Source organism: Poecile atricapillus, chromosome 1, assembly GCF_030490865.1.
Source record: "Poecile atricapillus isolate bPoeAtr1 chromosome 1, bPoeAtr1.hap1, whole genome shotgun sequence".
Lineage (NCBI taxonomy): Eukaryota > Metazoa > Chordata > Aves > Passeriformes > Paridae > Poecile > Poecile atricapillus.
In genome coordinates, this window is record NC_081249.1 from 116,080,321 (window position 1) to 116,095,429 (window position 15,109).

General features: G+C 56.9%; 3 protein-coding genes across 4 annotated transcripts; all 3 read left to right on the forward strand.

The window, feature by feature from the left end:
* The first annotated feature begins 25 nt into the window (after nt 1-25).
* Nucleotides 26-3,784, forward strand: SPCS2 (signal peptidase complex subunit 2). Its single transcript, XM_058836027.1, has 5 exons — nt 26-112; nt 1,640-1,723; nt 1,999-2,158; nt 3,094-3,229; nt 3,526-3,784. Exons 1-5 carry the CDS (start codon nt 74-76, stop codon nt 3,710-3,712), a joined length of 606 nt encoding a protein of 201 aa, XP_058692010.1. The 5' UTR covers nt 26-73; the 3' UTR covers nt 3,713-3,784.
* A 1,194-nt stretch (nt 3,785-4,978) lies between these two features.
* Nucleotides 4,979-7,593, forward strand: NEU3 (neuraminidase 3). Of its 2 annotated transcripts, XM_058836014.1 has the most exons (4): nt 4,979-5,036; nt 5,569-5,624; nt 5,718-5,948; nt 6,040-7,593. In XM_058836014.1, the coding sequence occupies exons 2-4, from the start codon at nt 5,598-5,600 to the stop codon at nt 6,970-6,972; spliced, it is 1,191 nt and encodes a 396-aa protein (XP_058691997.1). In that variant the 5' UTR covers nt 4,979-5,036; nt 5,569-5,597; the 3' UTR covers nt 6,973-7,593. The 2 variants fall into 2 exon arrangements, with proteins under 2 accessions (XP_058691997.1, XP_058692000.1); XM_058836017.1 differs by lacking the exon at nt 4,979-5,036 and having other exon boundaries at nt 5,243-5,624; nt 6,120-7,593.
* Nucleotides 7,594-7,833: 240 nt separating this feature from the next.
* Nucleotides 7,834-13,496, forward strand: P4HA3 (prolyl 4-hydroxylase subunit alpha 3). Its single transcript, XM_058843134.1, has 14 exons — nt 7,834-7,864; nt 8,398-8,659; nt 9,062-9,204; nt 9,554-9,768; nt 10,154-10,303; nt 10,400-10,451; nt 10,621-10,778; nt 10,859-11,035; nt 11,557-11,621; nt 11,788-11,947; nt 12,524-12,586; nt 12,833-12,901; nt 13,060-13,156; nt 13,358-13,496. The coding sequence occupies exons 1-14, from the start codon at nt 7,834-7,836 to the stop codon at nt 13,426-13,428; spliced, it is 1,713 nt and encodes a 570-aa protein (XP_058699117.1). The 3' UTR covers nt 13,429-13,496.
* Nucleotides 13,497-15,109: the final 1,613 nt, after the last annotated feature.

The window sequence follows — 15,109 nt, forward strand, 5'->3', positions numbered from 1 at the left end:
GGACTTCCTCCCGCATGACCAATCAGAGGCGCCCAGGTGGCGCGGGCGGGGCGGGGGCGGAGACGGCGAGAAGATGGCGGCCAAAAGCGGCCGGAATGGGCTCCTGGACAAGGTACGGTGCGCGGGGCTCCTGAGCCGCCCGGAGTGTTCCCTGCCCCGGCCGGGCCCCCGGACAGCGCCCCGCCGGCCCCGGGCTTCCGCCTTTCACGCCTGGGTATTCCTTCCTCTGTCCTGGGCATTCATCCTTTACCCCTGGGCATCCCCATCCCCGAGAATTCCCATCCCCGAGCATCCCCATCCCGGAACATCCCCATTCCTCAGCATCCCCATTCCTCAGCATCCCTTCCCTGAACATCCCCATTCCTCAGCATCCCCATTCCTCAGCATCCCTTCCCTGAACATCCCCATTCCTCAGCATCCCCATTCCTCAGCATCCCTTCCCTGAACATCCCCGTTCCTCAGCATCCCCATCCCTGAGAATCCCCCTTCAGCCCTGGGCATCCCCCTCCAACTGCTGTAGGTGCTTGTATAAGGAAAAATAAATAGTGGAAAGAATTCGACCCAGTTCTCTTACGGCAAAAGCTTTGGCTTCCAATTAACGTGTGTGCTAATTAACGCTGGAAGAAACTGCTTCAAAAAGCAGCCACCTGAAATATTTGGTACCATACTCTGCTATGAGAGCTCTGTCCCAGTTCCCCATGATTTTTAGATCCTTCTGGCCGTTGCTTTTGTGCCTCATAAACCTCATGGACATGCAGTGACATTCCCTGTGTGTCTCATAATTCCCACGTGCCGGGCCTGGGGGATAATTGGGCTTTTTCCTGTGTGGCTGCAGGGGAAGCAGATCGAGTTTTACATCATATTTTAAAGTGGTTTTGTTCCTTCCAGAGGAGGGAAAGGAGCTCTTTGGAATGGTAGTTAATCCAGCTTGGGAGCTTCTGAAGCAGGAAAATAACACGAGTGAAACTGAGGATTGCTTTACTGGCTGCTAAGATTCCAGCTCCAGTCACTCAACTGTTTGAAATAAAGGATTACTTAGGATACTCAGAGCTCAGACTGGTGTGTCACCAAAAAATAATGTATTCAGGGGAACACGGACCCCTTGGAAAAGCTGAGCTGTTGTATATGGGAATTGTTATTGGGGAGGTACCCATTCCTGCAGAAGATTTGGATACGAAAGAGTGACAGAGTCTTTTGCTTTTGCTCCAGAGAATGGTTTTAACTGAAATTTCTTGTTTGTGCCTTTTAATTCTCCCCTTGTACAAAGATAGTTGGGGGTTCTTGAAATTTTCCTCCATCCCCCAAGAGTCTGTGTGTAGCAGTGTGGCTGGAAAGCGGGAATACATCCAAAGGGCAGGAATTCAGCCCAAATGCCACTTCCTGGGGATGGCAGTGGGAGCAGCAAGTGTAGAAGCAAAACTGAAGCTGCTGTCAGAGCCACTTCAAACCTGTGACAAGGTGTTTAAGCTGGAATCTGCCCAGGGCATGGCACTGCTCAGGCAGCTTTTGGATGCAGATTCCCTCTGTCCAGTCAGGTTTTCCCAAGCTGCTTTCTGGTTTGCCTCCTGCCTTGGAGCTCACGGCAGGAACAAGCACCTTGGGATGAAATTCCCCTCACTCCACATTGTTTCCATTACAGTGGAAGATTGATGACAAGCCAGTAAAAATTGACAAATGGGATGGTTCAGCTGTGAAAAATTCCTTGGATGACTCTGCCAAAAAGGTAGGTTCTCTCTGCTGAGTTGTCCCTCTTGGGAAACTCCCTGATTTTCTTTCCTGCCCGTGTCCATGCCAGGTCTGTGGCATCTCTCATGATTCCCAAGTGTTTGTGCCCAATAGGGATCAATTACCAGGATGCCTGATGCAAACATGAATTCCCCATAAACTTTCTGCTCAGTTCACCTGTACCACTGGGATTGTTCCCTTCAAACCCTTCCCAGAAACAGTGTGTCACATTCCTGAAGAGCTCCGGATAGACTCTGCCTGTTTCTCCCACAGGTGCTCCTGGAGAAGTACAAATATGTGGAAAATTTCCGTTTGATCGACGGCCGCCTCATCATCTGCACAATCTCTTGTCTCTTTGCCATTGTTGCTTTGATTTGGGATTACCTGCACCCTTTCCCTGAATCCAAACCTGTTCTTGCCTTTTGTGTTGTCTCATATCCTTTACAGATCTTGTCTTGGTTATACCTAAAGGGTTCACATGAACAAAACCCTTTTGGATATTCCCATTTTCAGGCCTGTGGGAATTATACTTCCTGTCATGTGGAGATCAGCTGACAGTCAGACAGTTTTCATCTGATAGGAGAAAAATAATTTTCTTTTTTTTAATTTTATCCACAGTCTGGTTACAGACGTGTTTGCTTTTCCCTAATACCACGGGTCAGATACTGAGAGGGGAAAGAGGAAATTCTTGCCAGTAGCTCTCTGCAAGGGATCTCACTCCGTGAGGTTCAGCAATGCAAAGGATTAGTGGTGGCTTTGGCTGGAGGAATGGTGGCCTGGGGGAGTGGTTGGACTTAATGGTCTCAGAGAAGTTTTCCAACCGAAACAATTCTGGGATCTTAAGGAATTTTGTTGTTCCCAGCTGTTCTGGGTGGCTTTTGGAACAAATGAGTGATTTGTCTTGCAGCACTTGAAGCTACTTAATTCCAAAAGTGGGGAAGTGGAATTGCTTGGTCTGTCTTTAGGGGAAATGCCCAGAAACTATTTCTTTGGCTTGTTCAGCCTCAAGTTTTCCCACTATCTCCCAGCAAATGTCAGGGAATCCCAGACTGGTTTGGGTGGGAAGGGGCCTTAGAGCTCATCCAGTCCCACCCCCTGCCACAGGCAGGGACACTTCCACTAGACCAGGTTGTTCCAAGCCCCATCCAGCCTGGCCTTGGACAGTCCCAGGGAGTGAATAATAAATGATTTAAGTTGAAATTTGTTACGTAGTTTCTCATGCTAATGAAGCATCAGCCAAACATCCTGTTTGGAATTAAAATGTCATGAGCAGTGGTTAAACAACAGTGTCTGAGGGGATCCAAGCGGCTTCTCTGCCTAATCCCTGCTTCTCCTTGCACCTTCTGAATTTCCTTAACTTTCTCTGCACATATTTTGTGATGATGGGAATTCTGACCATTTATACCTCATACAAAGAGAAGAGTATTTTCCTGGTGGCTCACAGGAAGGACCCGGCAGGGATGGATCCCGACGACGTCTGGCAGCTCTCTTCCAGCCTCAAACGGTACCATTTGCTCTGGCAGCCTGGGCTTAGCCAGCAGGCACCACTGCCATCCCTCCCTCACCAGAGATCACTCCAAATCTATTCAGCTCCATCAAAATCCATGTCCTGGTCTAGGAACAGGAGCTGCTCCAAGTGGTTTTCTGCCACCAATGTTCATGTTCCACTTCTGTCTAATGTGGGGTATAAAAGGCTCTGATGGTGTTAATTGTGAGTGCCCAAGTGGGGAGCTCCAGTCCAGGAGGGGGGTTTCTGTCCCGAGTGGGATCCTGCTCTGAGGTCTGTCTGCCCTCCCACAGGTTCGATGACAAGTACACCCTGAAGCTGACATTCATCAGCGGGAAAACAAAACAGCAGAGGGAAGCCGAGTTCACCAAATCCATCGCCAAGTTCTTCGATAACAATGGGACGTTAGTCATGGAGGCCTACGAGCCCGAGGTGTCCAAGCTGCACGACAGTCTGGCCCTGGAGAGGAAAACAAAATGATTTCGGAGTCCACCGGCCTCCTGGGAACCCTCTAAATTAACACCAATAAAGTCAAATGGCAAAGAACGTGAATCATGGCCTCTGTTTTTGTCCTGAAGTCCTATTGCATTTTGGATAAGCAGGAATTTTAATCTTGGACCCAAGTTTTGTTGAAGCTTATGGCTAAGCTTGGTCTGTGTGCCTGCCTTCCAGGCTCTGAGATGGATCCCAGAGTTGGATTTTGGGGACCCTCAGGAGGAGAAACGCATCACCGATGCTGCCCCAGCGTCCTCTGCTTTACCTGGCAGTGCTTTATCACATGGCTCTGTGTCCAGGGGGTTTTACCAATCCCTCCTTTCCATTTTCTGTTAGGAGTTCAGGACAAAACCCTTCTGTGAAGCAAACCATCCCCTCGCAAACAAGTTTGCTTTTTGTATTTATCTAATTGGGGGTAGAGGGTTGTTTTATATAAAAATCTTTTACTTGTTGCGGGGGAAGAACCAAATACGCTACTTCTGTGTGCTCAGCCACAAAGCTTCTGCAAAAGTGTAAAAGATTTTCCAAGCTGTGTCTCTCTGTCTGTCCTGCAGTTCCCTTGTGGCACTTCCTGTTCCATGCATCCCTTCTATAAACTGGCATTTTTTAAAAGAGAGAATTTGTTTGTTTGTTTGTTTGTTTGTTTTTCAATAAAAGGGAAGAACAGACATCAAACGTGTCTTGGAGCATCTCTGGGTTGTTTCACGCCTGGGGAGGGAATCCCAGTTCACAAAATCCTCAAGGCTGGAAGAGTCCTGGCATTCCTGTACCACAATCTTGTCACCGAAACCTCATCCCCAGGTGCCACAGGATGAAGATGGCTCTTCTTTTTATCTTGTTTGGGCTTTGCTGCCTCACCTCAGGGAACCCCAAGATGGGGGTTCACCTTCACGATTTTCCAGCCTTCCTTCTCCACACCTGTTCCACAGGAGCACCTGGGAAGGCACGGGAAGTCAGGGGGGATTCTCCTGGCACCCTAAGCAGGCTCCTGCCTCCGTCCCTCTCTTGGGTCCCCTCCTGCCGGTTGGGGAGAGGGTCGGGACCCCTCGGCAGCGGTTCCACCGGTCAATCTCCTCTTGATATTCCACCTCCCCCCGTAGGAGCGCCGGAAGAGGAGCACATCACCTGCCCACAAAGGTATTGTCCCTGCTGCCCTCCGGCAGCGGCGCCGGACTCTGCTATCCCGACAGCCGGAACCCCGCCCGCTTCCTCGGCCCGAGCTCCTGATCCGGCCCCCCCGGCTCCGGGAGCTGCAGGAAGAGGCGGAGTGGGGCGGCTCCGGCGCGGCGGCGGCGAGAGGAGGAGCGGGGTCTGCGGGGATGGGGGGGATGCGGGGATGGAGGAGTGCGGGGGATGGAGGAGTGCGGGATGGGGGCTCACCTGCGGGGTGCAGGGGGATCACCCGGGGCTTGGTGCATGCGGGGTGTCGGGGGGTACGCGGGGAGAACCCAGGTGCTGCAGGGGGATGGGAGGCGAACGGGGGTCAGGATACGTGAAGGGGGATGCACGGAGGGGGTGTCTGTCACTATGGGGGGTCACTGCTTGCGGGGGTGCTGTGAGCGAGCGCAGGGACGTGGCGGGTGCAGGCTGGGATCCAGGTGGAAGGGGTGCGTGGGGGACTGGGGGGGCACGGAGAATGACGAGGTGCCCGGGCAGTGGGAGCTTGGGGGTCCCGGTGCGGTGCAGGAGAAGTGCACAGCCCTTGGGAACAGCCTGGACGTGGCACCGTGGGTGAAGCAGGGGACTCTCTGCAGTCCAGGGGGGCAGCACAGACAGGCAAGAGGGCGGGTGTGACCCCGCCGAGGGGCTCGGCTCTCACCCCATTCTCCATCCCTGCTCAGGTCCCAGGGCGAGCCTCAGGGCAGCCACCATGTCCCAGGCCACCACCTGCCTCAAGGTGAGCCTTCATCCCTATCCCCCCCGTATAGGCCACCCCCTCCTTTTGCCGGGATTTAACCCTTTACGTCTGACTTCCTCACCCTTCCTGCAGCAGGGGGATGGCGGGGAGAGTCCCCCACCACCACCAGGATCCCCGCACCTTTTCCCTCCGGAGACGCTGTTCCGACAGGCATGTGGGGTCACCTACCGCATCCCGGCTCTGCTCTACGTCCCCCCGGATGATTCCTTCCTGGCTTTCGCCGAGAAACGCTCTTCGGCCCGGGACGAGGATGCCAAGTACCTGGTGCTGCGGCGGGGCCGCCGGCACGGCTCCTCGGTGAAGGTAAAATCCCCCCGGGCTGTAGGAGCAAGAGATGGGCGCAATGCTGGGTGGCGACCCCGCGGCCGAGCCCCATTTTCCTCCTTGCCGGCAGTGGGGTCCCACGGAGGAGCTGTCAGCGTTGGCGCTGCCCGGCCACCGCACCATGAACCCGTGTCCTCTCTACGACGCCAGGAGCGGCACCGTCTTCCTCTTCTGCATCTGCGTGGAGCAGGGAAAGACGGAGCGACGCCAGATCTGGAGCGGGTGCAGCGCCGCTCGTCTCTGCTTCACCACCAGCACCGACGGCGGCCACGGCTGGGCCGCGCTGCGGGATGTGACGGACGAAGCCATCGGCTCCGACCTGGCCCGGTGGGCCACCTTCGCTGTGGGGCCGGGCCACGGCGTGCAGCTGGGCTCGGGGCGGCTGGTGGTGCCGGCCTACACCTACTACGTGCACGGGTGTCTGTGCGGAGCCCTGCGGCTGCCGTGCTTCACCCGCCAGCATTCCCTCGTCTTCTACAGCGACGACGGCGGGCGCCGCTGGCACAAGGGTGCCCTGCTGGGCGGGGAGCGGACGGGCGAGTGCCAGGTAGCCGAAATCCGCGATGCTCAGCGCCCACTGCTCTACTGCAGCTCCCGGGCCCCACGGGGCTGCCGGGCCGTGGCGCTCAGCTCCGACTGCGGGCAGCGCTTCCAGCGGCCGAAGCTGTGCCAGGCGCTGCGGGAGCCGCCGCGGGGCTGCCAGGGCAGCGTGGTCAGCTTCCCCTCGCAGGCTCCCAGCTGCTTGCTGTACTCACACCCCACCGACCGGCGCTGCCGCCGAGATTTGGGTCTCTATGTGAACCCCTCACCGCTGGACGGGGAGGGCTGGCGGCGCCCCTGGGTGCTGCACTCCGGGCCCGCCGGCTACTCCGACCTGGCCGTCTGCCCCGACGGCGTTTTTGGGTGCTTGTTCGAGTGCGGCGCCAGCAGCGCCTGTGAGGAAATCGCATTCTGCCTCTTCACCCTGAACCCCTCTGGCGATCAGGACCTCAAGGCTTCCTAAAACAAACCCATTTTAGGCGGTGCGGTAGCTCCCGAGCGTCGGCGGCCGGATCCCATGAGCACGGCAGCACCGAGACCGCACCAGGGTATTTCAAGCGCACCAGAGGCTCAGCATCATGTAGCTTTTATTTAATTATGTCATTTTAATCATCCGTCAGATGTTGTTGGTGACCTGAGGCAGTGGAGGATGGTGGATGGTGGCAGTGGCCTGCTCTGGCTTGGCCAAGGGGGATGCCAGCACAGCATACAAAATGCCACTGCTTCTCCAAAAATCAGTATTTTCCACCTGGTAGCAGCTGAATAGCAGAAAGTGCCGGCAAGAGCAGCTGATTCCCTGAGGAAAAAGTACCCCAAAATATCAGTTTAGTTAAAAATATTCCAGTTCCTGCATTCCTGCAGGTGGCAGAAAATTCCCAGTTTTTACCATTTTTTATCCTGTTTTCTTCGCTTTCCTGCTTTAGACTGAGTTTCTCCCTTCCTCCTGGGAAAATGCACAAGAATCTTGGGGGGTTGGGGGCAGGGGAAGTGTTGGGGAGTGTTTCATTCTGCTCCGTAGGGAACAGGTTGTAGCATCCTGACAGTGACAATGACCTCACATCCCCGTGCTGCTGTCAAATAAAATTCTCCCAAAACATGTGAAATCCAGTTAATACAGGGAAAATCCCAACGGAGTTGACCCTGCCCCAGAAAGATGCAGGACAGCCCCAAGCACCTCCCACTCGATCCTGGCGCTGTGTTTTGAGTATGGAGAGGGGGGGATAGGGGCAGGCGAGACTAGAGCAAGGCGGGGTAGGAACAGGCAGGATGGGCAGAAAATCAGATCGAGACAGGCACAGGCATAATGTGGACAGGGACGGGCAGGATGGGGCCAGACAAGAGGACGGAGCGGGCAGGCAGGATGAAGCTGAGGACAGAGCAGGATGAGGCCAGGACAGAACAGGCAAAGGGGCAGGGACAGACAGGATGAGGCTGGGGCAGGACGGGGAGGGACAAAGAGGGGGACAAGCAGGATGGGGACAGAGGGGCAGATTGGAATGGGGACAGGGACAAGCAGGATGGGGACCAGCACCACACCGCCCTCCCCAGCCAGCGTGGCGGATCCGAGGCACCCCCCACCCCTTTTTCCCCCAAAGGCGGGGCGTCTCCTCCCCTTTTTCCCCCGGCTTCTCCGCCGGATGCGAGCGCTGCCGCTGGGGCACGGCTGACACTGGGAGCTCTGGGGGCACTGGTGGTGTTTGGGCTACTGGGGGCTCGGGGGGTGCTGCTGGGACTGGAGGTACAGGGGGGACCGGCGGTATTGGGGGTACTTGGGGCACCGGGATACTGTGAGTACTGGGGTCGCTGCTGAGGGTGGGGGCGCTGGAGGTACCGGGGATACCGGGAGCACTGGCGGTGCTGGGACTGGAGACACAGTGGGAACTTTGAGCATTGCGAGCTCTCGCCGTGCGGGGGCTCTGGGCGCTGGAGGTACTGGGGGTTCTCGGAGCACTGGGGGCGCTGGCAGCACTGGGGGCGCTGGGGGTGCTGGGGGCGCTGCTGGCGCTGCTGCTGCTGCCGCCCCCCTCCCCGGCCGAGACGTTCTCTGCTATGCTGAGCGTGCGGGGAGCGCTGGGCGCCGAGCGCCGCCTGCTCCGCCGGCTCCGCTCCTACCTGCGGGACGAGAGCTCCCGCCTGCGCCGCCTCCGCAGGTACCGGCAACCCCAAACCGCGCCCCGGCCAAGGGTGGGACACCCGCAGCATCCGCTCCCCTCCGGCCAGCCCCAGGCGTGGGTGATTCCCTGGCTACCGGCAGGGGTTAACCCATTCCCACCTTCCCCGCAGCGCCCAATTGTTGGGGGTGGCCCTAAATAAGAAGGTGGTGGGAGGATGGGAAGCCGAGCCCGGATGTGGCTCACGCCCCTCCTTCCCCCGGCCGTGCCCCAGGAGGGGGACGTGGTGCCCCCATCCACGGGGATCTGGGCTGCGGCACCCCCAAGGCCAAAGAGTGGACGCTGAGGCAAAGCTGCCCAGCAATGGGGGGGATTGAGCCCTCACCCGGGTGGTGCCAACACTGAGGAGCATTGCAGTGTCCTCCAGTGGGCGCCTTGTAGGTTCTATGAGAAAGTCCAGGCACTGCACCAGGACCCCGAGGCCTCGGTGGACAACCCCTTGTTGGCCTTCAGCCTCATCAAGCGCCTCCACTCTGACTGGCCCAACGTCATCTACAGCGACGAGGCCACCAGGAACACCCGGGGTACGGGGAAGATGCTCGGCCTTGTGTCCCCTCTGTCACCTAGGCAGAGCCAGGAGATGGTGGGGAGAGGATGGAGGAGCAGGAGAATAGATGGAAGAGCGAAACATACGGAAGAACAAGAGAACAGATGGAGGGGAAGGGTCAGTGTGTAGAGGAGTAGGAGAATGGATGGGGGAGCCAGGAAATAAATGGAGGGGCTGGGGAACGAGTGGAGAAGCAAGAAAATTGCTTGAGGAGCAGAATGGATGGAGGAGCAGGATGTGGCGCCCCCAGGGAAAAGAGCTGATGAGGGTGATTGCACCTCCTAATTCCGTTTATCCCCGCCCCCCACCTCTTTCCCACCCTGCAGCGCTCCATGTTGGCCTCAGGGAGGTGGAGCAGGAGCTGCCTGGAACTGAGGACCTGGACGGGGCAGCCAGGGCGCTGATGCGGCTGCAGGACGTCTACGCACTCAGCGTCAAGGGCTTGGCCAACGGCGTCTTCCAGAGAGCCGGGCACCCACCCCTCTACAGCCCCAGCCGGCACGTCTCCCTCTCTGCCGACGACTGCTTCCATGTGGGAAAGGTGAGGGAGAGCCCCACAAGCCTCCGCAAAGCTTCTCCAGCCTGGGATGTTGCTTCCATAGGGATAGACATTGGGGTTTCTTTACATGGGATGAGATGGAAGTGCAGGTGCAAATGGGGATGGAGACTGAGATGGAACAGGAAAGGAAGGGTGGGACAGGATAAGGATGATATGTGAGGGAATGGGGATGGAGATGGAATAGGAAAGTGACAGATACAATGGTACAGGATGGGTGGGAATTGCAATGGGATGGGATGACATGGTATGACAGGGTAGGGTGGGATGGGGTGGGATGGGGTGGGCTGGGATGGGATGGGATGGGATGGGATGGGATGGGATGGGATGCAGGCCAGGCTGGCCCAGCTGGTGATACATTGCCTTGCAGGTGGCCTATGACGCAGGTGACTATTACCACTCCATTGCGTGGCTGGAGGAGGCTGTCAGCCTCTTCCGCCTCTCCTATGGCAGCTGGAACCTGGAGGACCGGAGCAGTCTGGAGGATGCTCTGGACCATCTGGCCTTCTCCTACTTTATGGTACAGCCATGAGTCCCCTCTCCACCCCAGTGTCCAGTAGAGCCAAACCATGGGTGGGAGGATGGATGCTCATGGGGTCTCCACTCCCTCTTCCAGGCTGGAAACATCTCTCATGCCTTGAGCCTCTCCAGGGAGTTTCTCCGCTACGGTATGTGGGAAAAGGGAAAAGATTTTGGGATGTCCCCATCACCACTGCTTGGCAACAGCCTCCCTCACCCCATTTCTTGCCCCCATCTGGGGTAATTCTCCCGGGACCAATGCCAGGGAAGGGGGTTGATGGGGATGCAGCATTCTGGGTGACACCACCCCCCCAGCAGATCCCAGTAACCAAAGGGTATCAAGGAACGTGGCCAAGTACAAGAAGCTGCTGGAGATGGGGACTGGGGCAAGTGCCAGCCCTCTGCAACGCCCCAACAGCACCCGCCTGCAGAGCCGTGATGCCTATGAGGAGCTGTGCCAACGCCCCAGAGGGCAGGTGGGACTGGCAGGGGGTGCCATGGTCCCCCCCCACCGCTGTCCCCCCCTCATGCTTTCCTTGGTCCCTTTTTTCCCCAGCCAGCCCCAGAGCCGCTCCTGTACCTCAGCTGCTCCTACGAGACCAACAGCAGCCCCCACCTCCTCCTCCAGCCTGCCAAGAAGGAGATGGTCCGGATCCAACCCTATGTGGCTCTGTACCATGACTTCATCACTGATGCTGAGGCTGAGACTATCAAGGGGTTGGCAGGACCCTGGGTGAGCCATTCTTGTCTCCAGGGATGTCCCTTCCCTGCGGCAGGGTGTCCCGGGAGACCCAGGGTGAATACAGAGATAGGAGGGGTTTGAAGGCCAGAGCCTCCTCCAGGGAGTTCAGATGGGATAGGGCTTGGAGCAACCTGGTCTAGTGGAACCTGTGTCGGGGTGTGTAACAGGATGATCTTGGAAGGCCCCTTCCAGCCCAAACCACTCTAAGATTAAATGAGACCCTGGGGATGATGACCCCAGTTCCATCTGAGTCCCCCAAAAGATTTTTTGGAAGAAACCAGGTCCACTGATGCACCTAAACTGCTTCCCAGCCAGGCTTGACTTGGTGCCACCCTACTGCCTTGGCTCCACCTGCTGTTATTGCTTCCCTCATCCCAGTGAGAGACCTTGGGGTGGGGTGTTTGGCAACCAGCTGGTACAAACCCACCAACTTCGACCCTGACCACAGCCCCTGCTTGGGGCGAGCGTCCCCCCATGTGCGACAAACATGCATCCCCCCATGTGTCCTTCAGCTGCAGAGATCCGTGGTTGCCTCTGGGGAGAAGCAGCAGAAGGCCGAGTACCGGATAAGCAAGAGGTAGTAGCCACCTCTCCTCCCTTGTCCTCCAGCCAGCAGGACCACTGTGGCTCCAAGGCCACCTCTGAGGTGGTGGTGGTGAAGCCATGCTGGGAGGCCTGGCTCCTCCAGCAGCACCCTGAGGGTAAAGCTCAGCCACAGACAAATCTGGGGGCTGGTCCCACAGCGCCTGGCTGAAGGACACGGCCGACCCAGTGGTGCGGGCGTTGGACAGGCGCATCGCTGCTGTCACCGGCCTGGACCTGCGGCCACCCTACGCAGAGTATCTGCAGGTGGTCAACTATGGCTTGGGAGGCCACTATGAGCCACACTTCGACCACGCCACGGTCAGGGAGCTGCCAGGGTTGGCCGTGGGGGGACCATGGGGTGATGCCCAGGGTGGTTCTTGTGGTGATCCTGGGATGGACTCTGGGATGCACCCCAGGGATGTTCCTGGGGATGGGCCCTGGGTTGGCCTTTGGGGTGATTCCTCAGATGTTCCTGGAGGAGAGCTCTTGGGTAATCCCTCAGATATTCCTGGGGATGGACCCTGGGATGCTCCTCATGATGCTGCTGGGATGGTGCCCAAGGGAAGACCCAGAATGGTCCCTGGGTGTGTCCCCATGGTGATCCCTAGGTTATTCCCTGAGATGTTCCAAGTGATGCGCCCTGGGATGGCCCCTGGCAGGGGGAGGATGGATGGTCCCAGGATGGTGTTCCCTGGGTGGGTGCCTGGGGTATTCCTGGGAAGGGAGGGAATGAGGGAAAAAAAAGAAGGGAGATGGAGGGATTTTCTTGGGGATGGAATAGTGTGGGGCAGCTTAGAGCTGCTGGGACATGAGGTGCCTGTGGGCTGAGCCGTGTCAGTGCAGGACTGACCATCCCCATGGGACTGACCATTCCCACCTGCCCTTTTGGAGCAGTCCACGAAGAGCCCCCTGTACAGAATGAAGTCAGGCAACAGGATCGCCACAATCATGATCTACGTGAGTTCTCCCTCATTTCTGGGGAGATGGCGCTGGTGTGGCCCTCAGGGTATGGGATGGGGGAGGGCAGCCCTAAAACTGCAGTGGGTGGGAAGTATCCTGGGGAGTATTCAGAAGCTTGTTCTGTGCCAAAGTGAGGGGAACAGAGCTGGGGCCCAAGGCAGGTTTTGTGCCTCAGTTTCCTTGTGCAAAGGAGCATCACAGGGAAGGGGCAAGCCATGGCTCCTATTTGTGCTCCTTTTCCAGCTGAGTGCAGTGGAGGCAGGAGGCTCCACTGCTTTCATCTACGCCAACTTCAGCGTGCCTGTGGTAAAGGTGAAGGGTCGTGGAATCCCTGGGATCAGGGGAGAGAGGACACTGCTCTCTGTATCCCTCTGTATCATCTGTAAACCTTAAGCTGTTTTGGGGTGCCAAAATTCAGTCTTGGGGATCCCAGCTCTGTTTAGGGTACCAAACCTGTCTCTGCTCCGCAGAATGCAGCTCTTTTCTGGTGGAACCTGCGGAGGAATGGGAATGGTGACGGGGATACCCTCCATGCTGGCTGCCCTGTCCTAGCTGGGGACAAGTGGGGTGAGATATGCTACCAGTTGTCACCCCGGGGTGACACAGGGCTGGTTGGAGGGACAGCTCCACTGGCAGGGAGACAAGAGGGGCTGGGAATGCACAAATATCCTGGATAACAGGGAAAAAGTTCCCCAATAGCAGCGCAGGATTAGAGAAGGGTGCAGAGGGATGGGAACAGACAGGGGTCCGTGTCCTTGTCTGTTCCAGTGGCAAATAAGTGGATCCATGAGCACGGGCAGGAGTTTCGGCGGCCGTGCAGTGCTGACCCACAGGACTGAGCCACCGTGGGATCACAGATGTGACATCTGTAGGTGGCAAAGCCGCCCTGGCACAGCATCTCCTCAAGGGCGGAGCAAGGCAGGGAGGAAGGGAGGGAAGGGGATGGCAGTGGAGCAGGGGATGATTGGGAGGGGCACTTGCTCAACCACGGCTGTCACTGCCGGGATCCGGGCAGGGAGATGGGGCAGAGCTGTGGGCACAGCCCCAGCGGAGTCAAGGTCTGGCTGGAGGATACCTGTGGCACAGCAGCTCCCCAGCTCCATCCAGCCTCATTGTCCTGGGGGGTTTCTGTTCCCCGGTCATTGCTCTGTGCCCAGTGGTGGCCGCTGCAGCTCCAATGTCGCGTCATGTACAGATGGTAACGTGAAGCTACCTTCCCAAAAGTGCCTCCAGGGGACACAGCACCTGGGCAGGCTGCAATCACACACACACACACACACACACACACACACACACACACACACCCCATGAATAGCAGTTGCTGACTGAAAGGCAGGAAGGGTCTCTGTATGGAGTTTCAGTGGGGTTTATTCCAACCGCACATCAAAGGCGTCCAGGAACAGAGACAGAAACTAGTGGAGGGTCCAGGAATATATGAGGGCTTGAGGGGGAGGATCCGAGGGTCAGGGTCCAATGGGAACTGGGGAAAATGGTGCAGAGGCAGGGTCAGGGAGAGAGAAATCCAGTGGGATTACAGGGGCAGACGACTGCACCAAACTGGGGCCAACGGGGGAACAGGGAAGGGAGAACTTTCTAGGGAAGGGATATACAAGATAAAAAGGGGAGGGACAGCTAACTGGCTAACTGGGTACATGAACTGGGATACAACAAAATGGAGATGCAAAGCACTATGGGAAAAGCCCTTCATATTAACTCCAAAATGGGGGAAAACCTTTTACCCTGGAGGCCTCTCTCGACACCATGACAGCTTTTGGCTCCGGAGCCTCCACAACTCCAAGGTGAGTTGGGAACCTTGGGGGTCTCTGCAGCTTTTCCAAGGCCTCCCTGCCAGAGCTGCCGTGTGGGCTCTCAGCTTGCTTGGGTTCTGTTAGCTAAGGCGATAGGGTTGGGGTTTTTTTGTTTCCCTTTTTTATGGAGAGTGTGGGGGCAATCCTTCAGCTTTTACTTTTTTCTTTTTTCTTTTTTGCCTTTTTTTTTTTTTCCCCTGACCCAGTTTGGTCCAAGAGCCCACGGGAGGACCAGCGGCTGGGAGCCGGTGGGACGGGGCCATCCTGGCCCCTCACCTCGGGACAGCCGAGCCAGCAAGAGAAAGGACACCAAATCCACCGGCTTCATCTGCTGTGCCGAGGGGACTCATGCCAGAGATCCACCAGGTTCTGTTTTGCCCGAGCTGCTGTGTGAACCCTTTGTTTTGTTTTTCCCCTTCCCCGAGACAGGGGCCGCTGTCATTTTCCCCCTACCCACCACCTTGCGGCCTTGGGTTTTGTTTCTCCTTTCCCTGGGATTTTGTTTTGTATTTTGGCGGTTTTTGTGTTGGTTTGTTTTCTTTTTAATCCATGGAGAAGGAGGAGGAGCAGTGTGAAGGTCGGGCAATCCAATATCTAGCATTTATTAATTTTCTTTTTCCATGTGTGCACTCTGGCAATAAACGATTAGAGTTTTTTCACTTTTATCCACTACTATTAACCTCTTGTTGGCAGAAAGGGATTGTTGGAACCC